General features: G+C 36.7%; 5 protein-coding genes across 5 annotated transcripts; all 5 read right to left on the bottom strand.

Annotated features, from left to right (window-relative positions):
* Positions 1-1,357: 1,357 nt before the first annotated feature.
* On the bottom strand, positions 1,358-6,255 carry LOC117615400 (TBC1 domain family member 13). Its single transcript, XM_034344476.1, has 9 exons — positions 5,779-6,255; positions 5,592-5,684; positions 5,249-5,353; positions 4,492-4,644; positions 3,909-4,007; positions 3,680-3,808; positions 2,871-3,050; positions 2,089-2,205; positions 1,358-1,823 (listed from the first exon to the last, which is right to left on the bottom strand). The coding sequence occupies exons 1-9, from the start codon at positions 6,118-6,120 to the stop codon at positions 1,659-1,661; spliced, it is 1,383 nt and encodes a 460-aa protein (XP_034200367.1). The 5' UTR covers positions 6,121-6,255; the 3' UTR covers positions 1,358-1,658.
* A 1,201-nt stretch (positions 6,256-7,456) lies between these two features.
* LOC117614147 lies at positions 7,457-8,719 on the bottom strand. The gene has a single exon (XM_034342853.1). It carries the CDS (start codon positions 8,717-8,719, stop codon positions 7,457-7,459), a length of 1,263 nt encoding a protein of 420 aa, XP_034198744.1.
* A 2,969-nt stretch (positions 8,720-11,688) lies between these two features.
* LOC117614138 (F-box/LRR-repeat protein At3g48880-like) lies at positions 11,689-13,048 on the bottom strand. The gene is made up of 3 exons (XM_034342841.1): positions 12,971-13,048; positions 12,471-12,856; positions 11,689-12,294 (listed from the first exon to the last, which is right to left on the bottom strand). The coding sequence occupies exons 1-3, from the start codon at positions 13,046-13,048 to the stop codon at positions 11,823-11,825; spliced, it is 936 nt and encodes a 311-aa protein (XP_034198732.1). The 3' UTR covers positions 11,689-11,822.
* Positions 13,049-14,313: 1,265 nt separating this feature from the next.
* Positions 14,314-14,987, bottom strand: LOC117614128 (F-box/LRR-repeat protein At3g48880-like). Its single transcript, XM_034342829.1, has 2 exons — positions 14,677-14,987; positions 14,314-14,587 (listed from the first exon to the last, which is right to left on the bottom strand). Exons 1-2 carry the CDS (start codon positions 14,985-14,987, stop codon positions 14,314-14,316), a joined length of 585 nt encoding a protein of 194 aa, XP_034198720.1.
* A 1,318-nt stretch (positions 14,988-16,305) lies between these two features.
* On the bottom strand, positions 16,306-17,287 carry LOC117616462 (F-box protein FBW2-like). The gene is made up of 3 exons (XM_034345788.1): positions 17,232-17,287; positions 16,800-17,125; positions 16,306-16,713 (listed from the first exon to the last, which is right to left on the bottom strand). Exons 2-3 carry the CDS (start codon positions 17,057-17,059, stop codon positions 16,359-16,361), a joined length of 615 nt encoding a protein of 204 aa, XP_034201679.1. The 5' UTR covers positions 17,060-17,125; positions 17,232-17,287; the 3' UTR covers positions 16,306-16,358.
* Positions 17,288-26,468: the final 9,181 nt, after the last annotated feature.

Below are 26,468 nucleotides of genomic sequence, written 5' to 3'. Positions count from 1 at the left end.
ACGGTGTAATCGAAATTACCAAATTCTTTCCCGATCAAAAAGTCAACTTTTCCCCTATTAAATAATGCAAGGGCAAAATTGTCTTTTCGCTAAAAGATATTTTCTTTACTTTTTAGATATTTTCTTTCTTTTTAGATATTTTGTTTTGGGTTCTTACAACACCTCTTGTTGCCACTGAGAAACTAGCTAAGGATGATGGGAGTGGAGCTGCAAATGAAGAACAATACAGAAGCATTGTTGGTAGCTTGCTGTACTTAACTGCTACAAGACCAGACATTATGTATGCCTCAAGTTTGCTAGCTAGATTCATGCACTGTCCTACAAATAGACACTATGGAACAGCAAAAAGATTTTTGAGATACATCAAAGGAACTCTGGACTATGGTCTTGAATATGTGAAAGGCAAAAGTTCATTTCTAATTGGCTACTGTGACAGTGATTGGGGAGGATCATTTGGTGATTGCAAGAGCACATCAGGGTATGCTTTTAGTTTTGGAAGTGGGGTATTTTCTTGGGCCTCAGTGAAACAGAACTGTGTTGCACTGTCTACTGCAGAAGCTGAGTACATCAGTGCAGTTGAAGCTACTACTCAAGCTATTTGGCTTCGATTTGTGCTAGAGGATTTTGGAGAGCTTCAAACTGAAGCTACTCCATTGCATTGTGATAATATCTCAGCAATTGCAATCACTAAAAACCCTGTCTTCCACCAGAAGACAAAGCATATTGACAGGAGGTATCACTTCATCAAGGATGCATTGCAAGAAGGAGTAATCAACCTGGAATATTGTCCCACGAATGAACAATTGGCTGACATTTTTACCAAATCTCTGGCCAAAGACAGATTCAATTATCTCAGAGGCATGCTTGGAGTGAAATCACCTCAAGACTTAAAGGGGAGTGTTGAATTATAAGTGCTTGATTGATTTCTCAAATTAAGAGTTCTGTTTTCTTATTTGTATTTCTTTATACTTAGTCCAGGTGTCATAGCTAGATTGGTTAGATTGTGAATGGCTGAGATTGCTTTGATGAACTGCATCCAGCTGGTACTGTGCTAACGGTTATATTCTCCTCACACCAAGAGTGTGAGGTATTGTACCAATCACTGAGCTAATGAGAATGTTCTCTTTGCTACACGTATAGCAGAGCAGACTTGGATTACAGAAGCCTCTCTTACATTCTCTTCTCTCTTCTCTCCAAATCTAATTCTCTGATCCTAAAACTCTAACATTATCGATATAGACACATCAGAATCAAAGTCCTACTAGCTTGGCTACCAGTCATGTCCATGCCTAACAATTCAATAGGTTGAAGGATTTATAGCCATAAGAACAAATAAACAATGAGCAAAGTACAAACAGGGCCAAACTAAAACGAATTATATAAAATAATTAAATAACTGCAATCCGTTTGTCAAACCAACGAATCAACATGTACGACTAGTGTTCCGAAACAAGAACCCTCAGTAAACAATTTCACCATTCCAGAATTGGTGGGAAAGCGAAATAAATAGAAGATGAAGTCTATTCTATCAACGATAATCAATTCAAGGCATTAGTAGTTGTTACTCTTAAGAGCATATACATCCAGTCATTTACAAACATGGACATTCGAATCACAAAATGGATAAAAAAGAAAAAGGAATGACAGTGTAAGGTAAATTAGCCTGAGGATTGTACACGCAACTTGTTGGCAACATACAGCAGATGTCTGATGTTTGTTGGAGGATAGTTCTGCAGTAGTTTGAGATTAGAGGTAAAATCACCTGCTAGTAAGCGCCTCCGAATGAGAATCAACATTGCACAGCATACTCGAAGAAGGGTTTCCTACAATTGTTAGTCAGCTACATCGTTAGCCTAAATACAAACAAACAAAAGACAAAGCCAAAAGCAAACCCGAAAGTGCAGAGCACTACTTTTCTGGACACAACAAAGGCTTACTTAGTCCTCAGAACCTCAAACCATAGGCAAAAAATTATATCTGATTAGTTTTAATATCTGAATTGAGTTGCATATTACCGAAAATCTAAAGGGTGGTGTAACACACCCTGAAAGCAAAAGTAATGTAAAGTCAGAAAGAGTATAACACTACCTGAGGACCTTCCGGGTCACTTAAAAGTGTATCCCAAATGTGAAGGCTGTCTGCGAAATTGAATTCCTGGGTTAAGAGAAGGGTGATCCACCTAAATGCATAAAATTGGGGATTGACCTGACATTTTAAAGTAGAACCCAGTCAGACATTTATACCAAGTATTTTTGTGACCTAAATGGTATTTTAAAAAGAATTGGCAAATCATGAATGCTAAGCTAACGAGAACTGCATGTAGAGATGTAAAATATACAGTGGTTAGCACAGGCAGGTTCCTGTTGTGCCCCTGCCTGCCTCAACTGGGCTTGTGTTGTACTAGGCCACATGTCCATTGAGTTTTCTATTTATTTATTTTTAAGATCAGATTGAGTTAAAATTGGGGCACATCAGAACATTTGGTTATTACAGTTTGCAAAAGCCAAACTTGAAGTCTAGTCTAGTGTGAATTTATAAAGACCTAATGAGTGTGCTACAGTGCACTTGAAGTCTAGTCTAGTGTGAATTTATAAAGACCTAATGAGTGTGCTACAGTGCTACTCACATAATGCTCTATCTCTCTTGTCATAATGTGACTTTTATCTTCATTTGATTTATGATCTACACTTCTTTTGTCTGAATTTATAGTTAACATTGTTATCATTATTCGGACAAAATTTGTTTCAGAATATGTTTAACCAGGTTCTTTTTACTCACCATCATCAAAACTCAGTTCAATATTATTTCAGTTATTTTACTCAACCCTCAGGATGTAATATGAAAAAAGATATATGTTAAAAATGTCTTACTTTGGTTGTGATCTCAAGATGACGCCACAGCTCTTCATCATGTTCCTTCAAAAGCTGTGACAATTTTGTTATAGTGGAACGAATTCCCACAACACTATTATCAAGTTGCTGACAGAAATGATCCCGGAAGCCACTCAATAATTCAACAAAACAAAAGAATGTGTCTGCTTCAGCAGAGGCCTACAAAACTTGACATTAGGAAACAATGAGCAAAATTAACCAATAACAATAAATAAAATGGCAGTGAAGAAGTGTTACGCACAAAAAGCATAATGACAATAAACTGATTTATATCACTGTGTCCATTACTGTTATCCCTTTTCATGAATTAACACAATTTCTTGTTCAAAGCCAACATCCAAATCAATCACTAAACATCTTATTTTGTTATCGATAAAACATAGGCAATGCTGAATAGTTTTCGTAACAAATTGCTCTCAATTCTTTTTTCACGTGACTTAAATTGTACCACTTGTGAGTCGTGATCAACATTTGCCCCTTCTTTTTCTGCATTTTATGATTAACAACCCTATTGGTCATAATTAAGCCTGCACATCCTAAGAAGCAGGATCATATGGTGATATTGACCAGAAGAACATGCAATTCAAATAAAGTTAAGGACAATCAGAAAGTCAACATCAGCTCCCTACTACGGCAGAGTACCTAAATTTTGAACCTCACATTCAGATAACAACATATAAGAACATCTTATGGTCCAAAGACAAACATCAAAATCTGAAGACAGCTTCTAGATTAAATTTTTATAGGAAAAGTTGAAATCGAATACAAAAAATATATGGCATTCTTACCGCATCTTCCTCATTTGGATCAGTCTTGAATACATAGAACAGTGGTGCCAAAATTTCGTTCATCCCTTGAACATATCTTATACCGGGATTTAGCTTGGCAAATACAATCAGGATGTTCTTCAAAGCATCCTGAAATTGTGATATACATTTAAGTCAGCCAAATTTCTAGTATTTGGCAAATCTTACAGATGGCTTGTACCATAGTTCGAACCAAGGGTCAAGCGCAAACCTGATTAGATTTAGCATCTGAAGAGTCCCCAGAGAAAAAGTGCAAGTCTGGATGAGTACGCTTTACATCTCGGTCAATCTGCTCTATGATCTCTGTGTCCTACATGATCAAAAGTTTGAGTTAGATATTTCATAAGAAGGTTTTGCGCCAGAAACTGCTACCATCATTCTATAATGGTACAACAGGACAAGGAACTAATATTTTCAAAGGGGAGAATTCTTCTTTCTAAGAGTGAAGATGTTGTATTGCATCACAACTGTGTCTTGTGTTTATCTGGCTGAAGGAGGGTCCCAGAGCAAAAAAGTAAATAAAAAATCACGGTACATCGGAACTAACTAGGAGGCATGACTTTTAAGGATGCATTGCGAAATATGATCTTTGATAAATTCCGGTGGCAAAATAAGAGTTAGTGTTGAAGAGAAAAGTAGTTTGAAACAGGATTTATTTAGTTTATGGGGGTCCTCTTTTTATTATTATTATTTTTTCTCTTTAAAAAAATCTTAGTTGAGTTAAGGAAGAATTTAACAAAGCATCAACTATGGGCCTTAAATAAGTTAAGCAAGTAATTTCACCCAGTAATTACCTGGAAGAACTGATTCCAGACGCTGGACTGCCCAAGACTCAATGGATGTTCGCCATGAGTTATTTCTGATCTTGATAGCAACCCTTTGCTTTGACCTTTTGATTCATCAGTGTCACAATTTGTACAGTTATCCATCTTCCTTGTGATTTCTGACTGACTAGCCAAAGGAAACATTCAGAAACTCATACTTTAACAGAAGTCAAGAATTGCAAAAATGCACGAATCACATAAAAGCATATTGTGCCAACCCTTTGTTTTCATTTTATCTTAACTTTTCATTAAAACCCTACAAAGCTGGCTAAAGCTGTTGACCAACATGCAATATGAAACACTACAAGGAGAAGTGAAGATAACTGCATCGCTATACTGGATGAAAAGGCTGGAACATCTACAGTAAAATTTTGTGGGTTACCCCCTGCTCAATTTTCAGAAATAAAAATTAATGAGCTATTCTTTCCTATAGAAAATGTCTGCTAACACTCTTTGCACTGTCAGCATTACCAGCTGATCATTCAATGGCATCAATTTATTTGCTCTTCAAAATCTCCATAGATTTGAACAATTGTGACTAAAACTTGTAGCAAATTTTGAGAACAGCGTTAGCCCATTAAAGAAAATAGTTAGCAGAAGTCCTTCAAATCAAAGCAAACTGTGCTGTTCTTATACCCTATATAATTAGTCTAGGTTTTTCAGTTTCATCTTCAAATCCCAAACATGAACATAAAAATGGAAAGAGAAAACAATAAACATGACTTACAGGATTCATCAAAAGCTCATCTTTAAAATGCTTGTACTGTGACCTCTTTTTAGCTAACTCAGATGACCAAAGCCCCCGATCTGGTGGTAGATATCCAAGTAAAAGCTGCAAGCAATAATTATCAACGCTTAAAATTAAACCAAGTCCCTCAAATGCAACAAGAAAACTCAAAATTGCACACTTTATTCAAACTGTCAAGCTCTATTGGCTAGTCTAGTAACTTTTGAGGCCCTCAAATTATCATTCTATCCATAATAAGCTAAAACTATTACCGCATTTTCTCTAGAAACAAACACAACGTTAACACAAAATGAAATCAAATACAAAAACGAATCATAATCACCTTCCACACAGTAGAACGTATGCCGGCACCATCTGGTATGCCCTGCGACGCAATTCTCCGCAAATCGCGCAAATTAATCGTCTTTCTTGATAGCTACAAACACAAAATTTAAAAATTTTAAAAAAAACCAGCATTCAACATCTCTACATGCACAGAGAGAGAGGGAGAGAGAGAAAGAAAAGCTAACCTCGACCAAGAGCTGAGCCTGCCTGGAGATGTCTTCGGGGGAAGGAGTGGTGTTGTTCTTGTCTTCGTGATTAGGGAGTGAATCTGTGGATTGGGGCTGCGGAGGAGGCTTGTCTTCCCTGGTGGGTTTGGGAGGGGGCACAGGGATTGGTGGGTCAACCATGGACGGTGGCTCGTAGTCAGAGGTAGAAGAAGAACTGGTGATTGTGGTGGTGGCGGTGGGCTTGGAGGTGTAGGGTTGAACGCGATCGTCGTCGAGAGAAGGAGAAGGCGTAGAAGACCAGAGCGAGCTGTTGAGCCATTCTGGGACTCGTTTCTTCACCATTTGAGGTGAGTGAAACATGAAATTCTAGAAATCGATTGAATTTCTAGGGTTCCTGTGTGTTTCTGAGCTGACGCAGTTTCTTCCTCTTCTTCTTCTTCTTTCTTAATTTCTCGCCACGAGTCTCCGAGGAAGACAGGCTTGACAGGGACGGAGAGAGAGATGTTGATTGAGCTGAGGTGTGTGCTTTGACTTCTTGACGGACCAATCGTAAGATGCCGCGTTGCTGCCGCTAGTTTTCATGTTACTAAAAAGAGTTAAATACAGTTTTGTTGAGTTGAGTGTTTTATTTATTTATTTTCCTTAATTATAAACTTAATTAAACTATAGGAGCATGATTGCAACTTTCTTAAATACATGTGTGACGTGTCTAAGTTAACTACTTGATGTGATTAACACACTTAAGACTGTTGTTGAAGAATTTTGTTTCTAATGCGATGATTAAACTCTAATTATAGATCACCATTTGGCTTAATGACATTAATCTCCACTCCGTTTGTTGAACCTGCATTTAAAAAAAAAAAAAAAAAACCTATAGATCTAGTTTGGCTTAACCAATTGGCTAGAGCAGTTGTGCTCCTCACTCATCACTCTTCACTCTCTACTTGAGTTCGAATATCATCCATATAGTTTTTTTTTTTTTTTTTTTTTTTTGAGGTCCTTTCCTATTGAAAGGGGCAATAGTATATTAAACTCACACACACAACACGGATGCTAGGACTCGAACCCAGGACCTTGCCTGAGGGAGTAAATACTCCAAACCACTACACTAGTGGGTCCTTTGCGCTCATCCATATAGTTTAGATTAGATTAAAGTAGAATATCGTTTGTAAAAAATAAAAACTAAAAAATAAAATAAAAAGTCTAAATGTGGGTTGTTCTTTAGTCAATTTTTTATTTATTTATAATAACAGATGGGGGAGGGAGGTTTTCTACACACTGAGACCACATGATTTGCGAGTCTAAGATTTTTTTTCTTGGCTAGACTTTGTTGTCTTTTTTCTAAAATTTCAATTAAGAATACAAAAAGAAAATGAAATTTTTATTTTTTATTTTTTAATAAATATTTTATTTAATTTTTTAATGCGGAGAAAAGAAATTAGAAAGCAAAGCCTCTAGAAGACGGAGGCCAAAGATGTCAAAATAGAAAGGAGAGTCGATGATAAGTAGGGGACCCAGATTCTTTCCTGAACTTACCTAAAGCTTCTAACTTGACCATTGATAAACATCGAGCAATCACTATATAAATAGGCACAGTACGTATATTTCAAATGAGGCAATCAAAATGCGAGTGAAAAAGAAAATTCTAGAAGTGTAGAAACAAAATGTAATTAGATGAACTAGCTAGAACAAGCTACTAGCAGAGCCCATTAAACATGTCCACAATCCAAAGCGCTTGTGAGACGTCCGAAGAGTAAGGATATCGTGTAATGGTTTCATCCTCTAAATTGAAATTGCTTATTTCAGTCCGCAAACGAAAATCCATGTAATATATGGAATTGGGTTGGCACTGAGGAAAGTTTGAAGCCAAAACCGAGATACTGCAATTTTCACTCAGGAACATAACCTCATCTCCGATACTTTTCATTTCAACATGCTGCACGGATCCACCCCTCTCATTGAACACCAACTTGTAAACCATGAATCTCTTTTCACTACCACCATGATCATCTTTCGGCAATCTTCGAACGTGCAACAAGTCTCCCTTGGTTGATTCCACGAGATAAGCTTCATCAGCAATACTTTCGAACCGTTCTTCCTGGTTAAAATACTTTGTTTTCACTGACCACCTATTGAAATCATCAACGGAAAGAATAATTCCGCAATCTAAAACTGCAAGGACTTGACTTTTATGAAATATAGCATCCATAAAACCCAGCGGTGTGAATAATTGAGTCCAATATTTTCTTCCTCCTTTGGTGAAAGCCAACGTAGAATAACGTCTGCAAACTGCTACAACCATGTAACTGTCTGGATTCAATGTGGGATCCTCAGATAAGATAACCTTCGGGATGTGCTTCGGTATAAGCCCGCACTTTCTGAACAAATCCAAATCTTGAATCACAGACGAGTTTTCGTAACAGAAATCCAAGCGAGGGAGACGAATGGGCTCCGCTGCTTTTCTGAAAGGGTTCACCAGAGTTATAGTCCATAGTTCTTGTTTGCGCTGTTCTAGTTGTTGGTTCCAAAAAAATTTCGATTTACGGACTGTCAGTTGTTTTTCCAATACATCCATTGTGGCTAACCAACCATGGCCATGGCACATACTAATCATATTACAGGGCACTGATAACTCCATGTCGGAGGTTTCTCCTCCAGGAAAGTTGTACAGTTCTGGCTTTCCTTTGGATCCTGTTGCGGTTGGAACCAGGAGCATAGGAAGAAGCTCACGCTGCCAACGCTGCGATATGCGATTGTATTCTTTTGCAGAAACACGCCATTGCTTGCAAACGGCAGCAACCCGAATATGGTCAGTGGGTTCCCGCAAGTTATCCAGAATTAAAAAAAGAACGGGAAGACTTGCCCATTGATCTGACACCCGAGTGTCAATCTTATTATTCCTTAGTCTTGTGATGAGAGCGTACAAATATTGAACCCAATACCAACCTGTCCAAGACATGGCTGGCTAGCAATCAAACCTGGACTTCTTCAGCGCTAGTGAGGGTTTCTGCAAGTGTGTGTAATTGTGAGGTAGTAATTGTATAGAATTTGATAATGGCGCACGCCTTTATATACAGCACAAGCCCTTACCTTTGGCTAGAAGGAATAGGATTCCTATATGATCAAGGAAAGCTGCCAAGTCAATACCCAAATTGTCCCCGTGTCTTCTTTCCTAATTTGTTGGCATGTGATCCTTGATTTAACAGGCCCATACGTGGTTAACTCATGTCAGAGAAAAGAAAAAAAATCAGAACATAGAAAGACCGACTCGATTTCTTCGATTCATGGACTCTGTTTCTGTTTTTAGGTTTTTGAAATCTTCCTCAAACATTTTTCTTATTCTATATGTTTGCCCTCCATATTTTGACTTGTAAAAAAAAAAAAAAAAAAAAAAAAAAAAAAAAAAACATTCCCATTGCAATACAAACATTTGATATTAATCACACCAAAACAAAATAATCCAAGTATTAATGGGAAGCTTTGTTCTGATTCCTCTTTCAATCCAAAAATATTTAAAATTTTGCTATAATTGTTATTTTCCTTGGGTGCACATTGTAGTGTTGGCAAGGGTCCCCTTGGGTGCACTCAATTCCATGAATGCCCCAATAATTGGAATATGATTTTCCCTTTATGATGTATTTAACATTTGTTGACCTATTGCCAGGTATAGCTCAGTTGCTTGAGCTCTTCCACTACCTCCACCTATGTCATGTGAGTAGATGTTCAAAAATCCAAGACACCTAATTAATATTTGTGTGTAAAACCCCATCCGCAATCGCTTGTACTTAAAAAAAAAAAAAAAAAAGCAAAAGAAATAGCAAACATAAGCATGATTACATGACAGTCCGCCGTGCCAAACGACCCCTTAGCCTCCTCACATTCATAACTCTGAATGTTATCCTTGTGAACCAAACTTCCATTGTAGCATACCAATATTCCAACAATATCCATTTATGCAAATAACATCAATAATTACTAGACAAATTAATAACGTTGAACCACAAAAACTAAACCGAATAATAACATACACAACTACCATTCTACTATACGTATCATCTTATCATTCCACAAATCTTATTCTACAAATTGTAGCTACTTGAACAAGGAAATTTTATTACTTTTTCTATTTTATGTGATTTTCTATATATGTTTGTGAGTATTGTTTGTTGTGTGTTCTAAGTTCTTAACAAACTCACATAAACATACCGTGTAAGCAATATGATTCATCTAAGCTATAAGGGAAATATATGTACATGATCACTTTGCCCTCGTATAATCTAGGGAGATGATTCAGCAACTATGCACACCCATTTTATTACAAGGGCTTTTTCATTTATTTGTTATTTATGAAGTATCGAGCTTGAATGTTTCTTTCATACGGTATAAAATTGTCAATGACTAAAATGTGCAAGTACATGCGAACAAGGTCTAGGCCAGTTAAAAAGGGCCTCAACTTGCAAATGTCTCATATTCGAACTCTCATGGCATCTTGGTAATGTGTGAGAAACTCCCTCTCCCTTTGTAGTTTAGACTATCACTTGTATTTAATTAAATTGAAAAAAGCGTTTTATCATGGTCCATGAGATTTACCAAATTATCACATTTAGTCCTTTATGTTTTTTCTTTTTTTTACATACTTAGTCCTTTATGTTACACATGACACATCAAAATTGTCCTGTCAGATTCAGTTAAAAATTCTGCTATATTGTTAGTAGAGCCCACATATCCAATGAAATTGTGCCACGTGGATTAACTAAATAATTATTATTTTTAAATAGTTTAAAATTCATAGAAAATTTAGAAATGAAAAATAAAAAAATTAAAGGACTGCAACCTTCCGCCTCCACCTCCCTCCGCCTCTACTCTCTCTCTCTCCATCCCCCTCTTTTTGCTCTCTCTCTCTCTCTCTCTCTCTCTCTCTCTGCTCTCAGCCTTATGCTTGGTACAGAGAACCAACCGCCATTGTTAGCATCCGATTGGGTCATAATGGCGGCGAGGAGGTGTTTGACAAAGAAGACACTCCACTTCTAGCCAGACCTCACAAGTTCTCATCCCAATCTTTGAACCTTTGGGGTTGTTTTCAATTTCAACTGGGAATTCCCACGCTGACCCATTTAGCCCCTTTAAGCATTTTCGCTGATGTTGATCTTGGGGCTACGGGGGTGGTGATGGTGGAGGATCTAATAATTTTTCTGCAAAATAGGCTAGCTTCTACGCGCTTTTGGAGACTCCTTTGTTTTCTTATATGGTCTTGGTGTGGCTGTTTTCTTCAATGGCCTTGCGTGTGAGTTTCATTGCTTTGTTGTATGGATCATTTGGAGCTCTTGGTTGCTTTGTTTTGGTGAAAGGACCAAAGAAATCATCAACGCCACTTTTGGGCAAAGCCTGGTGAGCACTCTGGTGCAGATGGATCTCTGTGTACCAAAGACATAATCAGCCGCCATTATGACCCAATCGGATGCTAACAATGGCGGTGGGTTCTCTGTACGCAGGCATAAGGCGGGGAGAGAGAGAGAGAGAGAGAGAGAGAGAGAGAGAGAGAGGCGGACGGTTGCTGATTGTCTTTTAATTATTTTTCTTTTTCATTTCTAAATTTCTAAATTTCTATGAATTTTAAACTATTTAAAATAATAATAATTTAGTTAATTCATGTTACGTTATTTCATTTGATATGTGAGTTCTACTTAAATTCCACATCAGCAATCTAGCACTAGCAGACTTTTTAACTGAATCTGATCATAGGACAATTTTGATGTGTGAGGTATAACATAAAAGACCAATAACTAAAGGTGATAATTTGACAAACCTCAAGAAATATTTGTGATTAAAACCCTAACAAAGAAAGTGCAACCACAGGGATGGAGGGAAATTAAACTACACTTCAAATTAGGAGTAATTTTACAATGTGATCAAATTCACACACGGATGGAGGGAAATTAAAGTAGAGGTTATTATTAATCAGAGTCAAAATTCGAAAATTTAGATTTCAAAGTAAAATTACAACGATCAGTTTCAATGGACGCAAAAAATGAAACACTGCGAGAGCATACTACTACTCTGTTTTAATCAGATTCATATCCAAAAAAATAGACAGGATTTTGATCAAGGTTATCATCGGAATCAGAAGAATATTTAGAAGAGGAACCCTCACACCTGAAATTAGTAATATGAGAAGCAAGCTTATATATTTCATCATCGCCCTCGTCAAAACCTCTACAATCACTGACATCCAAAGCCACAAGCTCCTTGCAGCCCTGTAGTATTGTGACAAGATTATCCCGTTCAATGTCTGCCTGCCTCAAGCTCAAGTGCTTAATATTAGGCACCAACTTGACGATTGCCAATGTCTCAGTATTACATATATAGGCATTACCCACATGCAAACGCCAAAAATTCTTGCAGTGAATGCCGATCTCTGACAGGGTTTTCTCAATACCAATGCTGCTCGCCAAGAACAACTCCTCCAAATCTTTCCACTTTCCAATTAGTTCAGGAATCATTTTGTCAACGTACAGAGCCTTCAGGCGGGGACACCTGCAAACAATAGTTTAACCCTGTCATTTTAGGGTGACTGAAAAAATATTAAAGAGATAAAGAACATGATTAAATACTTACGTCAGAAGAAACTCTTAAAAGTCAAAATACATAAAGCTAAAACCCAAAAACAAGGCACTAATGATACACATTCAAATACTTTCGAGAAAGCTTACACATCTGCAACATATTTCATTGCTTCCGAGGAACAAAATCCAGGTAGCCGGACAACAGTAGCATGCCCTCTGCTACGATTGACAACAACCTTTAGAAATGCAGTGAGAGAGAAATGATCCTCATCAATTCGATATATACATCGAAACCTATCCATAAAGTTTCTAAGTTCACCCTCAGAACTCCAAAGATCGTGAGTTGGAAGATCAAAGCCATCAAAACCACCAGGAAAAATGAGACATTCCCAGCATGAAGGACTCAGGGATGCTGTGTACCATGACTTGCACACAAAGGGAACATCCAAGAGTAGTGACTGCATCCCAACTCTTCCAAAAACATTCACCAAACAGTCCACATTTAAGTCCTCCCATCTTCGTTCATTCTCCATCTACAAGAAAGGACATGATATCAAATCATTAACATGCAGAATCAAATGGGAAATAAAAACACCCAAATTATTAAGAAAACTAATGAACCGAAGATGGAAAGAGAATCAGCTCACCTTAAATGTAAGATAAAGGCAATGAAAAGCAAAAGGATCGGGAATTCCTACAAAAATGGAAGCAGGAAGACAAGCCATATTTTACCAAAAACTAAAAGAAACGCAAAAACAAGCAGGATAACAAAAACTTGGGTTTGTTAGAAATGAAAAAGTGCAATTAGTGTACAATAACTTGTATTTTGTAGTTAACATATATAGGACCAAAGGTAACTCTGACCCTTGCCTCCCAAAAGGAAGATTGATCTAGCAAATGTTTCTGGTGATAATCTATAAATTTCATTGGTCAAAGTGAGTAAACTATCAAATAGGGAAACTATCAATGCCCAATTCAAAATAACTGGTCCAATAATATTTGGGATCGGCAGCAGACTTAACTGAGTGTGCCAATTCAAAAACAATTTTTTCTTCTTTTCTTTCCTGAAGATTGGGGCAGATTGAACTTCCAAACCACCCTCAACAAAATTTCACCCCATTTTTTAAAATTTAATTTCTTCATCTAAAGTCCTGATTCATCAATCAAAAAGGAATTTCATCTGGGAAAAACATTTTATCTGAAAACAAACAACTACATACATCTTTTCTTAAAAACAAAAAAAACAAAAAAACAAAAAAATAAGGTACAAAAAACTCAGAACTGTTCAATGAAACAGAACATGAACGATTGCTAAACAGAAAGCATATTTAAACGACGATAAGGAGCAGCAATAAGAAACGAGAGATGAAACTTACTTGGTCCTACTTGCTCCGAGAGAGTGGCTGAACCAAACTAATTTTACAAGAAATAAAAGTTGACCGCAGAAGAACGAAGAGAATGGGCCGGTACTTAAGGGTAGAGGATTCATGGGCCAAAACCCAATTTGAAATTTGATTGGTATGGGCTAATCTCGGCTATAGCCCAAGATTTTCAAACATGCGGGTATGGCTCACCTGCAAGAGGGGTTTGCATTTCTTCTATGGAGAAATGTCGGTTTTCTATAACTGTTATATATTGTTGGCTTTATAATGTGTTATTGAGTTCACAGATTATGGTAAACTTCACCTTATTATTCGAAAATTTATGCGCATGCCACAAGAAGTTACCATAGCATAATATTTCTCACAAATTTTCTTACAATGAAAATACCCAATAGGAACCCAAAATACAGCACAATCATCGAATATATGTATAAAAAAGTTTGATACAGAAGCAAGCGGTGTTCTTTGTATTAAAAGTTGAAACGAATGCCCCAAATACCAACTTTCAGAGCAAATGGAACAAAACAACCTCTAAATGAACAATTCTGCACCATGATCAATCAGAACTGCCTCCACCACAGTAGTACCCATCAGAATGATAATACCCATCATAATACCCCTCTCAAGCTTAAGTGCTCAATATTAGGCACCAATTTGACGATCGACAACGCCGCATCTTCACGTACTGAAGCACCATGTATATCTAAACGACGAAAGTTCTTGCAGTGAAGGCTGATCGGTGAAAGGAGTTCAGCAATATTTATGCGACTTTTCAATGACAATGACTCCAAATTTTCCCACTTTTCAATCAGTTCTATAATCATGCTAGGTTGCAGAAACACTAGTTCACTAGGCAAAGACGAAGCCTTGAGGCCAGGACACCTGCCAACAATATTGAAAAATATAAACCACAGAACCAAAAATATGCACTAATATTGAAACACATTGTAAAACTTTTTGAGAAAGCTTACACATCTGCAACATATTTGAATGCTTCGAGGGTACAGCATCCAGGTAGCCTGAGAAAAGTAGCATGCCCTTTGCTACGATCTACAAATCTTTTCACAAAGCGATCATGGCTTTCAATCCAAGTATAGTAGTACTTGGTTAAAATTTCCGTGAAGTCGAGACTTAGCCAGCAGCAAGGACTGAGACTCGCTTTGTACCATGACTTGCACACAAAAGGGATATTCAGGAGCAGTGACTCCATACCAACCTTTTCAAAAACACTTGCTAAACAGTCCATGCCTAACTCCTCCCATCTTACTAGACGATTCTCCATTTACAATAAGCAATGAAATGCAGAGAAATAGTTTGACTTCATATACCACATTTATACGGTCAGGATAACACAATTTTTGACACATATTTTAAGACACATTCTAAGCCATTAGATTGAGCCACTTTCAATGGCTGTGATTGAATTTTATATTGAGTGAGTATTGCATTTAAAAAGTTAATCAATATGGGGAAAAGCACTAATAAAAAGTTAATCAATATGGGGAAATGCAAGGACTCAAACCACGCATGCGTGCAATATATCCAAGAGATGAGAGAAATGCAACATGAGTATAATACAAATGGAATTCGCAGATAATTAATAACGAGAAAGACTAATAAAACCTTCGTGCTTCCCTCATTTCCCGAGAGAGAGGATACTTATATGCAACGTTCAGCTTTCTCGGTTTGGAAAGTGCATTGTTGGAACTCGGTTGGAACGTCAACCGTCGAATAGAAACATTAAACTAAATAATAAATTAAGCTTAGACCATAAAATTCATTTTAAATTACCTACAACCTTTTTCTTTATTTTTTTATTTAAAATACTCAATTTTTTCAAATAATATCCGATTATTAGGATCCAATTAAGCAAGTTACCTAATATAACTTAACATCTGATTTATTGTATTTTTTGAATTCCAAAACTACCCATATTTATAAGTTAATGTGTTATGGGGAGAGGGGAGGGTGTAACTAATGACAGACGTTGAATTTGAAAAGATCTCGAAATAGTTTAAATGGATATATGAATTAATTTAGAAACTTATTTAAAATTAAATATTAAATCCAACATTAACGTATTAGTAATCTTTTTATGAATTATACGACTAGTAATCTATTTTATTGTAGTTTTTACAAATAATCATGTACATTCTAATTATGTGGAAAAATAATATGATAATCTATTTATTATTTTTTTTAGAATTTTTTTAAATGAACCTATTTTTTTCTCTAAATAATGTACCTATTTTTTTCTCTAAATAATGTACATTGTTTTTTTCTCTAAATAAAGCACCTATTACTTGTTTTATTAAAAATAATTTGATCATCTTTTTATTGTTAGTTTTATGAAAACAAATTTTTTTTTAAATGAACCTTATTTTTTTCTCTAAATAATGTACCTATTTCTCTAATAATGTATACCTAGTAAAACAATTTCCCTTGTATAATGAATATCAAAATAAAGTATATATAGCGGTAACCATTTCGGCAATTACAAAAATCAAAATTCAGTAAATAATATTACAAGCACATTCACTAATTAAAATTCAGTTAATTAGCATTCTATCCATCGTTCACCATTTCGTCGAGTCATCATCAAAAGCATAATCACAAGAGCCCTTAAAAGCAGAAATTACCAATGTGAAATCTCCTAAGCATCCGGACTAAAACCTATACAATCACTGCCTTCCAGCAGCAGAAGCTTTTTGCAGCGCAGCAGTAACGCCATAAGATCATCCCGACCAATTTCCACCCTCCCAAAGATCAACTGTTTAATCTTAGGCAGGAAGTTAACGATTGCCATTCCCTCTCCAGTACAAAAAACATCATTAGACACACATAAGCCACAAAAATCCTTGCAGTGAATGATGATCTGTGAGAGGATTTCTTCGAAATCATCGCCGCTTTCCAACATTAACCACTCCAAATGTTTCCACTTACCTATCAGCTTTGGGATTACACGTGGTTCGTCCCCATGAAATGCCAGAACCTTGAGATCACCACACCTGCAAACAAAATTTTACAATGACTCAGTTATATGGTGGATACATTTGAAAAGGAAAATTAACAAAATGGTCAAGCAGAAACTTACACATCCGAAACATATTTCAAGTCTGTTTCCGAAGCAGATGGAGGTAGGCTGAGAACAGTAGCACGTCCTTTGCTACGACCGATGACAAACTTAATAAACGCACTAGTCGAAAACTTCCACGCGTCAATTCGATATTCATTGACAAATCTTCCAAAAAAGGAGACGTCGGGAAATATGAGACGTTGCCAGCAACAAGGATCGAGGCTTGCTTTGTACCACGACTTGCATACAAAAGGCACATCAAAAAGCAGTGACTCCATACCAACTCTTCCAAAAATATTCGTCAAACAGTCAGTGTTGAACTCTTCCCATCTTCTTTGATCCACCTGAAACAAATTAAATTAAAATTTAAAAAAGATTCAAATATGTAGGGATTTCAAACGAAAATCAGAAAGAAAACTAATTATTCCAAAGAAACGGAGCCGAAATTACCTCACCAATTCTTTTCCTCTTTGGCTTACGGCTCTCTCCCAGATTCTCTTTCTCCCCCCCCCCCCAAACACTCCAATTTCATACATTTTCAAACCCTAGATTGAGACTCCAGAAATCCGGGGTAGGGTTTATGTATTGTTTGGACTTTGGTTGGTTGTTGTTGGGCCATTGGTCTTTTTTGTTGGGCTCACCAATATTGTGAATGAAGGAACTCGACTAAAAACGGAACAGGCCTAGATTTCTCCTATTTGATCTTATTGAACTTACTTTGTGTATTGAGGGGATATTTGAGGGACACTATTGCAGGGCCTACCACACATTATTTTTCAATTATCCGAATCGTCTAATTTTTAGATATTCTCTCAAAGATCATATCTGCAAAAAATCACTTGAATTTGAAACCATTTGATAACTTAATTAGATTATTGTTATTTTAGTCTTTTCTTGAAGCATCATGTTCATCTATTTTGTTGCTAGCAATTAGATGCCTTAATGATTTTCAATTTTTATGTTTCTTTTTTTTTTGCAAGGATGATCTATGAATGAAAACTTAAAAAATAGACGGTTCAGATTGTTGAAAACAAAAATTGTACGGTACCCTAAATGGTGTCCCTCAAATAAATTTATCTGAGAGATCCCTCAATGGAAGTGCTCAATTCTCATTCTGCCAAAAAGAAAAAAAAACAAAAAACTTCCTTATTGTACCAACAAAAAAAACTACCTTATGGCTATTGTATTTTAATTTGAAATATCGGGTGGAATGTAAAACTCTATTATGGGTCAAATTTCCACATAAGTCATCAAATTCAAATTTAATGTTTGATATTTGACTGGAGATATTCTAAGAATTGAATTATGAAGTAGAAATGAGATGGGAAAAAAACAAAAAGAAGACAATTCCAAAACATCAAAACGCAGGTAGATGGTATTACAAGCACATGCACTAATACATCGGACTTCTTTCATATTCATATAGAGGAGCCTCTTTCATGGCTAAGACACAAAGGAACTAAGGAGAGCACATGTTATGTTAAATATATATAATATAAAAAAATTGTATTGATCTTAATCATTGCAGATGCTTTTAACGAAACTAAAGAGAGCTTATTTAAGTGTATCAGAAAGTGGTATACGCATAACTTTGGTACCATGAGACCTATAAATAAATAGTTTACTGTCACTCATTTCTTGTAATTCAAATTTTTTCAGCCACCCATGTATCTTTATTACTTGTTTCAAGTTTTTATTTGTTGTCCTCTCCTTTGGTTGATCTCAATCCTTTTTCTTAATTTTGTTGCCATCGATGGCATATACCTCCTCAAACACACCTCTCCCTAATTTGATACAACACACCCACATTGTGGTTTCTCAAACCTCTCAAGACACCCATGCACCTCAACATCACTCCTCCAGTGTACCTCAAGCAACGCTTTTGCTCAAAATAAAGGACGGTCCTTCTTGTCCTTATCCTCCTCAACGGTCAAGACCTTAATGCTAGGGTTCTGTGCATATATTTTGGAAAATAAAAGATCATGTCCGATGCAAATTCCTGGAAAGTAAAAGATGCAACCAAATGGCAGCCCTATCGAATTACGTACGTCACACAATATTCAATGTAAGCTGAAGAAAAAACCTCTTGTATTCATGATTTCATTTATGTATTTGATACAGTATGTTCACTGTATATGTGACACACACACATATATATCTCTCACACTCACATTTACTAATGTTCAGTAATCAGTATATGCTCCTTTTATTTATACATTTATCCTAAACACACACATTTACTAATGTTCAGTATATGCTCCTTTTGTTTATATATTTATCCTAGAGTTAGAGCAAAAGGATATATATATATATATATATATATAGAAAGTCTGTAATAACTCAGACATGAAAACTATATGCAAATACACAAAGGAAAATATACGGCAGACAATGGAAGTGATAGAATTTACATAAGAAGGGAAATATTGTTTTATAAAAAGGGTTTAAGAGAAAGCAAGCTTTGACTAGGGTTGTTCCTGAGATTTTGAGGGGCCTGTGCGAAATTGGGGCCTCACATAATCTAATATGAAAATACTATAAATAAAAATTTGCCATAACTTAATGTCATAAACAATTTTTTTTTTTTTTATAACTAAAAGTCACCATCAATAAATATGTAATGACAACCAAAAATCAAATTCATAAAAATTTAAGAGATATTTAGTCATATAACCATTCTTAGCACTCAAACTATAAATAAACCATGCACCATTTAATTTTTATAAACATATCCAAAAAAAAAACCTAAAAAATGACAGCTGGACCTATTGAATTTAATTTTGATGCTCTATTGAGTGTTTTGGGCTTTTTTATGAGGTTTTGGGGTTATGTTTGTTTTAGGAAATCAATAGCAATTTTGTAATTTAAAAGCCTTTTTGTTATGTTGTAAATAGGCTTTGGATGTGTTTCTAAAGTCTCGAACTCTAACGTTTCTATTAAGTGGACATGAGCTGAAATCAACTCCACCAAACAGGCTCTTGTGCAAATATTTAGCACGTTATACTATATATACAAATAAGATAATATTAATATATATATATATATAATATAATATAATATAAAGAAATTATTTTGGGGGCCCTGAATGGTGGCGCCACTTGCACCACCCCAAAACCGCCCCTGACTTTGACTAGAAAAAGAAAAAGAAAAAAGGAGAGAGACAAAGGAAGTGTTTCTGGTCATTTTGTTGGCATTACAAATCTTTAATAGAAAATGAAAGTTAAAGAGACATGGGATATGTAGTAGTATCTTATATATTCATTCTCTGTGTAATGGAGAAGAATATTTTTTTAGGCCAAATTGTAGCAATGGTCCCTGGACTATACCCAAACTTTACTTTTAGTCCCTCCTTTTGATAAATTATTACCGTCGTACGTTAATTATGCCTCCAGTTGCAGAAACTGTCCTTGTCGTCATCTCTGTCAAATTTTCCGTTTAATTTGATGAGGTGGCATGGACAAGTCCTACTTGGCATGGGCAAAAAAGTATTTTTAACATTAAAAGGATTCAGCCGATGCTGAAAGCGAAACGTTGTCATGTATCGTGATTTTGAAATTGAAAGTTCACTTGAAACAGAGGAAAAAGCGAGCGAAAAGGGAAAAGGGTAAAAGGGGGTAAGGTTTCTTGATTGCGATGTTTCAAAGGGTGATTTGTGGTCGAAAGTGCCATGTTTGAAAGGGAGACTGTGTTGGTTGAAGTATTAGTGCATTATTGAAGATTCGAGGGTTTTGTTTTGGGACAGTCGAAAGTGACAGTGTTTCAGTGTTTACAAAGATACTTCACATGGGATAGTGTTTAGGTGGTTTGGAGACCATGCAAAGTTTGGTAAGTTATTACAACTTTAACTTAGTGCGTTTAATATTTTATAGGTTTAAGCTTTGTCTGCATATGTTTGGTTCTGTGTTGTTGTCCTTGGTTTGGCTATATGTGTGGTCCTGTGTTGTTGTCTTTGGTTTGGCTATATGTGTCGTCCTGTGTTGTTGTCCTTGGTTTGAAGCAAGAAAACGTGGTTTCAAAGCTGTCAAAATATTGTTTTCCTGTCATATGTTGTAACCAATGTAATGTTGTTTTTTCTGTTAGATAAACCCGAGCTATGCACTTTAGAACTTCACCATTTTGGTTTGTTGGAAAATGGTGTATATAAGAGTGGAAAGGTGTGCTTTGCAGACTACTATGTGGATGACTATTTGTCACTATTGGATTTGAAGAAAATTGGGGCAGAGCTTGGGTATAAAGTGGATATAACCCAGAAGGTGACAAGCCTAAAAGTGTTCTATAGGGTGCATGCAAAAGATGTTGTGAAGGAGGTCTTAGATGATAGGTGCATTGCAAACTTAGTTGCTACCATTCCATCAAATAGAAGAGTTGTGCTATATTTCCATGATCCAACTGATCAGAACACACTTGGCAGTAAAAAAGAAGTGGTATGGCCATCGTTGGATTATGAGAAGTATGCAAATATGGCTGAAGAGGAACATGTGGAAGTTGATTCTGAAGGTAATGAAGCAGACAATGAAGAGGAAAATGTGGAAGATGAATTTGAAGGCAGTTGAATCTGAAGGCAATGAAGCAGACAATGAAGAGGAAAATGTGGAAGTTGAATATGAAGGTAACGAAGCAGACAATGAAGAGGAAAATGTGGAAGTTGAATCTGAAGGCAATAAAGCAGACAATGAAAAGGAAAATGTGGAAGTTTAATATAATGGTAGTGAATTTGAAAATGAAGACAAAGAGGAGGATGAAGAGTTAAAGGACAGTGATTATGAATACACTGATGATGAGATGCCAAACATTGATCCTAGAATGACAGCAAAAAAGAGAGCAAATGTTCCACCAAATGTGGGTGAAGAGGAACCAACCATTGATCCTCAAATGGTGCCTCCTAATGAAGGTATAGGGGCTATCTCGGATAATGGTGAAGGCACTGATGCACTCCCTTCTGAAGGTAAAACTTCCGAGGATGACCAAGGAAGTGGAGAAAACTCTAAGAAGTCAAAGAAGAGAAAGAAGAGAAAATTACCAAACTTTAAACAATTTAGAAGAGAGACTGACCTCAGAAATCCTCAGTTTAGATTAGGAATGCAGTTTGCTGATAGAGAAGAAGTGAAGAAAGTTATTAAGGAGTACAAATTGTGGAAGGCAAATCTATAAAGTTTGTGAAGAATGATAATTTTTGGGTCAGAGCAAAGTGTGCTGGGCACAAGTATTGCCCATTTGTTGTGTTGGCTTCAAGGATAGATAGGAATCAGCCTACTTTTGGAATCAAGACTCTTTCTTTAGAACATGAGTGCACTAGAGTTGACAGCTTGGGGTATTGCAATGCAAGATGGCTATCCATTAGGTTTGCATACAAAATTAGGAAAAATCCTAACTGGAATGTAGTAGCAATGCAGGCGGAAGTACGAGAACAGTATGCTATGAATGTAAGCAAACATCAAATATGGAGAGCCAAGAGGTTGTCAAGAGTGGTCATTGAAGGTAGCTACCTAGAGCAATACGCAAGGTTATGGGATTATGCTGAAAAGTTGAAATCTTCTAACAAGGGTAGCATAGTTGTAATTAAGAATGACATGGTTGGGGGTGAACATGTTTTCCAGAGAATTTATGTATGCTTGGCAGGTTGTAAGAAAGGGCTTTTAGAGGGATGTAAATCTGTCATTGGTGTGGATGGGTGCCATTTGAAGGGACCACACACATGACAAGTTTTAATAGCTGTTGGGGTTGATGGGAACAATGGAATGTTCCCCATTGCCTATGCTGTAGTTGAAGCTGAAAATAAGAGTTCTTGGATGTGGTTTCTTGAGTTGTTGGTAGTTGATTTAAAAATAGAGAATGGGGCTACTTGGGTGTTCATAAGTGACAAGCACAGCCATTGAAACAGTTGTGCCTACAGCTCAGCATAGAATGTGTGTGAGGCACCTTTATAGCAACTTCAGAAGGCAACATTCTGGGCTCCTTTTAAAGAACATATTGTGGGCAGCAGCAAGGGCCACCATTATTCCATGGTATGAAGCAGAGATGGAGAAGATGAAGGTGCAAGATACTGAAGCTTACAAGTGGCTTGTAAGTATGAAGCAAATCTCATTTCGATGAACACTGTAAGTGTGACATCTTATCTCTGTGAGACATTCAACTCATGCATACTAGAAGCAATAGACAAGTCCCTCTTAACACTCCTTGACAGAATTATAACTTATGTAATGTTGAGGATGTGTGAAAGAAGAATTGCTGGCAGGGTTTGGAAACATCATGTTGGACCAGAATAGTGAATATAATTGGGAATAACAAGAAGGGAGCACATCATTGTATTCCCAAGCTAGCAGGTGAGAAGAAATACCAAGTGTCTCATATGTATGGGGTGAGTTTGTTGTGGATCTAAGAGCAAAGACTTGCTCTTGCAGAAGATGGGATTTGTGTGGAATCCCATGCTCACATGCAATTTCTTGTATTTTCCACAGATAAGAAAATGTGTTTGACTATGCAGATGAGTGTTATAGCCAAACTACTTACCTCTCCTCATATGATCCAATGGTCCACCCTGTGCCATCCATGGATCAATGGAAGAAGACAAATTTGCCTCCAATTAGACCTCCTCGTTACAAGACCCACCTTGGAAGACCTAAGAAATCAAGAAACAAAGACCCTTATGAGGTTGAAGTACCTGCTCTAGTCCCCCAAATCCTATACCACCTAATTGCATTGCACCCCTTGCAAAATTGAGAATGGTTTTTATCAAGATCAGGTGTTCTATTTGTGGCCAAGAAGGACACAATAAAAGAGGACACTTTAAACAAGGAGATGCTGCCAATTCTAGCAACCAAGGGGTAACTGAGGTAGTTGAGGTAGCTTTATGTATTAGGGTTACTATGCAATATGTATTGGGCCCAATAACTGACACCAAGTTTTTTTCATTGTAGGACCAAACTAATGGGCCAAGCGAGCTTGCAAGAGGCAGAGGAAGGGGTGTGCATAGAGGTGCAATAAGGGGTGGTGGTAGAGGAAGAGGCAAACAACCTAGCTCTTCATCAGTAAGTGTGATATCTTATTGACTGTTTTATAACTTCGTATTTTCAAATTATGTTTTTAATATTGTTTTGCTATATGTTGTTGAAGGTTGGAGATGGGAATGAAAAAAGGAAAACACCAGTTGCTTCACAGCCCCTCCCAAACAATGGAGATTCATCCTTTTCATCACCACCAAACATTGTGCAATCATCATCTCAACTTGTTTTAAGACCGCCAAACACTGACCAATCTTCACCTCAGCCATTTTCAAGCCCACGTAGAAGATTTAAATCTCATGCAAAGAGGAATAGACCACTAAAAACTGGCCAATCTTCACCTCAGCCAGTTTCAAGCCACGGTATCAGATATAAATCTCATGCAAAGAAGGCTAGACCTTGGAGACCACGATTATATTCCTAAATCCAAACATCATGATGTGTAATTGCTGGAATTTTTGGTTAGGTTGGAGTTTTTGATGTGTAATTGCTTGAGTTTTTGGTTAGGTGGGAATTTGAAAGTGATGTTTTGAACAATTTGATGTTTTGCTGGTTAGGTTTGATGTTTGGGTTAGGTTTTCTCACCATGTTTTGCTATTCAGGGCTAGCATTGGATATTGGTTGGAACTTTGTATTTTGAGGGCATATTTTGAGCATAAACTCTGATTGAAATTTGATTATGTATTTGGAGTATGCAATTGGAACTAATGTAAGCTTTGGAACCAATTTATGCAATTGTCAAATTATATCTTATCTTAAGGGATGTTCTTATACACTTGCACATTACAATGACACAAATGAAAGAAATGCACCAAACTTTGAATTCAGGTTATGCAAATGGCACAAATGTACCCAACTTTAGATTGAAGTTATGCAAGGGCACAAATGTACCCAACTTTACATTACACATTTCACTATTTGATCATCAAATTCTCTGGAATTTTTTCAGACAAATTTAGGATCTTAATCATCAACATTGCAACCATGACACCAAGAACCCATGCCATAAACAGACCCACCCACATTAGTTTCCCTTTATGTCGATACACCATAATTTTCTCATCCATCTTCATTCTCTGCCTTCCCAGTCTTCCAACTATTGCTGTCAATTCCTTGTTTTCTTGCTCAATTGCTCTGAGTTTATCTCTCAATCCTTCATTATCTTCTTCGATTTCATTCAGCTCCTGCTTCATATGTAAGATCCCACATCAACCAACGGAGAGGGGGTGATGTGCCTTATATGTGCACACCCGCATCCATCTAGCACGAGGCCTTTTGGGAGCTCACTGACTTCGGAGTCGTAGGAACTCTGAAGTTAAGCGAGTTAGGGGCTAGAGCAATCCCAGGATGGGTGACCCACTGGGAAGTTGCTCGTGAGCTCCTAGAAACAAAACCGTGCGGGCAAAGAGGGGGGCCCAAAGCGGACAATATCGTGCTACGGCGGAGTTTGATCCCGGGATGTGACATCATACCTCTCATTCTTCTTAGCAACCTAGGAAGAACTTCCTTTCCTCGTGGGCATATCTCTTCGTCCACCCACTCCCAATAATGACCTTTGCCTCTATTCTTATGAAGAATTTTCCATATCCAGGGTTAGATCTAAAACCCATGGACCAAAAACCATAAAATTCCAGAGAAAACACACAAAATACTAGACAAAGTGACTTACCCGATTATTCTCACAAGCCTCAAATCTTCTCCTAGGATTCGAATCTGTCCGTGAAGTCCATCTTTTAATAGCTCCCCCACACTCGCAAAGCTTCCATGTGTTACGGCTGCCCGAACCCTGCGACATCTTCTTCTTCTCCTTTATGTCTGTAATTTTTTTTCGCTAGATGCCTTAATAATTTTAGAAAAGGCTGACATGGCATTAGGGTTCAAGTTTAGCGCCATAAGTTTGAGAAGTTGCTGATATGGACATGCCCCTGTTCAATCCACCACTTAAAAAGACAAATATGCCCTCAAATTAAACGGAAAATTTGACAAAGATGACGTACGACGGTAACAATTTATCGAAGGGAGGGACTAAAAGTAAAGTTTGGGTATAGTCCAGGGACCATTGCTACAATTTGGCCTTTTTTATATATGCAAAAACGTATTCATATGCATCTCCTTAAAAGAAAAAGAAAAACGGTATTCATATATGTTTGATATTTCGACAAAAAAATAGAAGTGTTACATAACTGAGGGAAAATTGTAGAGAGAATTGAAAAGTAGAGAAAGACAATAGAATTTGTGACAATCAACTTGTATATCTCATCCTGGTAAGACCTCTTATTTATAGGCTTACAGTGATAAAAAGACATTAACAACTCATAAATTACAAGCTCATAACTATGGTATTTAGTGTACAGGTTACATAGAATTAGAAAGGGTGAATGCTAAGAGGTATGGTGGTCATCCACCAACTCATGCATTTACAACAAGAAGTTTGATATTTGTTTTTTCTGGTATTTGAGAGACCATGACAAAACCTACACTGCACAGTCTGCCATTAGCCTGCAGCACTGCTGACTGAATTAATAGTCAAACAATATAGGTAGAATATTTTTAGATTGTATTTCATTCTCCAAAAGGATGTGTTCATAATACAAGGATGTAACCCTAGCAAGTTCAAACTAGAAAACAAAATAAAATCATAATTACATAATATTTGTACAAAATAAAAGAAATAGTGTCATAATAT

This window comes from Prunus dulcis, chromosome 1, assembly GCF_902201215.1.
Source record: "Prunus dulcis chromosome 1, ALMONDv2, whole genome shotgun sequence".
NCBI classification, from domain to species: domain Eukaryota; kingdom Viridiplantae; phylum Streptophyta; class Magnoliopsida; order Rosales; family Rosaceae; genus Prunus; species Prunus dulcis.
This window is presented reverse-complemented; position numbering and strand designations above follow the sequence as displayed.

Coding starts and splice junctions, on each gene's coding strand:
- LOC117615400 (XM_034344476.1), bottom strand. CDS start 6,120: ATGTTTCACTCACCTCAAATGGTGAAGAAACGAGTCCCAGAATGGCTC. Junction 5,354..5,591: donor TACGTTCTACTGTGTGGAAG/GTGATTATGATT, acceptor TATTGCTTGCAG/CTTTTACTTGGATATCTACC. Junction 3,051..3,679: donor ATCCAAATGAGGAAGATGCG/GTAAGAATGCCA, acceptor CAAGTTTTGTAG/GCCTCTGCTGAAGCAGACAC.
- LOC117614147 (XM_034342853.1), bottom strand. CDS start 8,719: ATGTCTTGGACAGGTTGGTATTGGGTTCAATATTTGTACGCTCTCATC.
- LOC117614138 (XM_034342841.1), bottom strand. CDS start 13,048: ATGGCTTGTCTTCCTGCTTCCATTTTTGTAGGAATTCCCGATCCTTTT. Junction 12,857..12,970: donor GCCTTTATCTTACATTTAAG/GTGAGCTGATTC, acceptor CCTTTCTTGTAG/ATGGAGAATGAACGAAGATG. Junction 12,295..12,470: donor ATGAAATATGTTGCAGATGT/GTAAGCTTTCTC, acceptor TATTGTTTGCAG/GTGTCCCCGCCTGAAGGCTC.
- LOC117614128 (XM_034342829.1), bottom strand. CDS start 14,987: ATGGAGAATCGTCTAGTAAGATGGGAGGAGTTAGGCATGGACTGTTTA. Junction 14,588..14,676: donor TTCAAATATGTTGCAGATGT/GTAAGCTTTCTC, acceptor TATTGTTGGCAG/GTGTCCTGGCCTCAAGGCTT.
- LOC117616462 (XM_034345788.1), bottom strand. CDS start 17,059: ATGGAGTCACTGCTTTTTGATGTGCCTTTTGTATGCAAGTCGTGGTAC. Junction 16,714..16,799: donor TTGAAATATGTTTCGGATGT/GTAAGTTTCTGC, acceptor TTTTGTTTGCAG/GTGTGGTGATCTCAAGGTTC.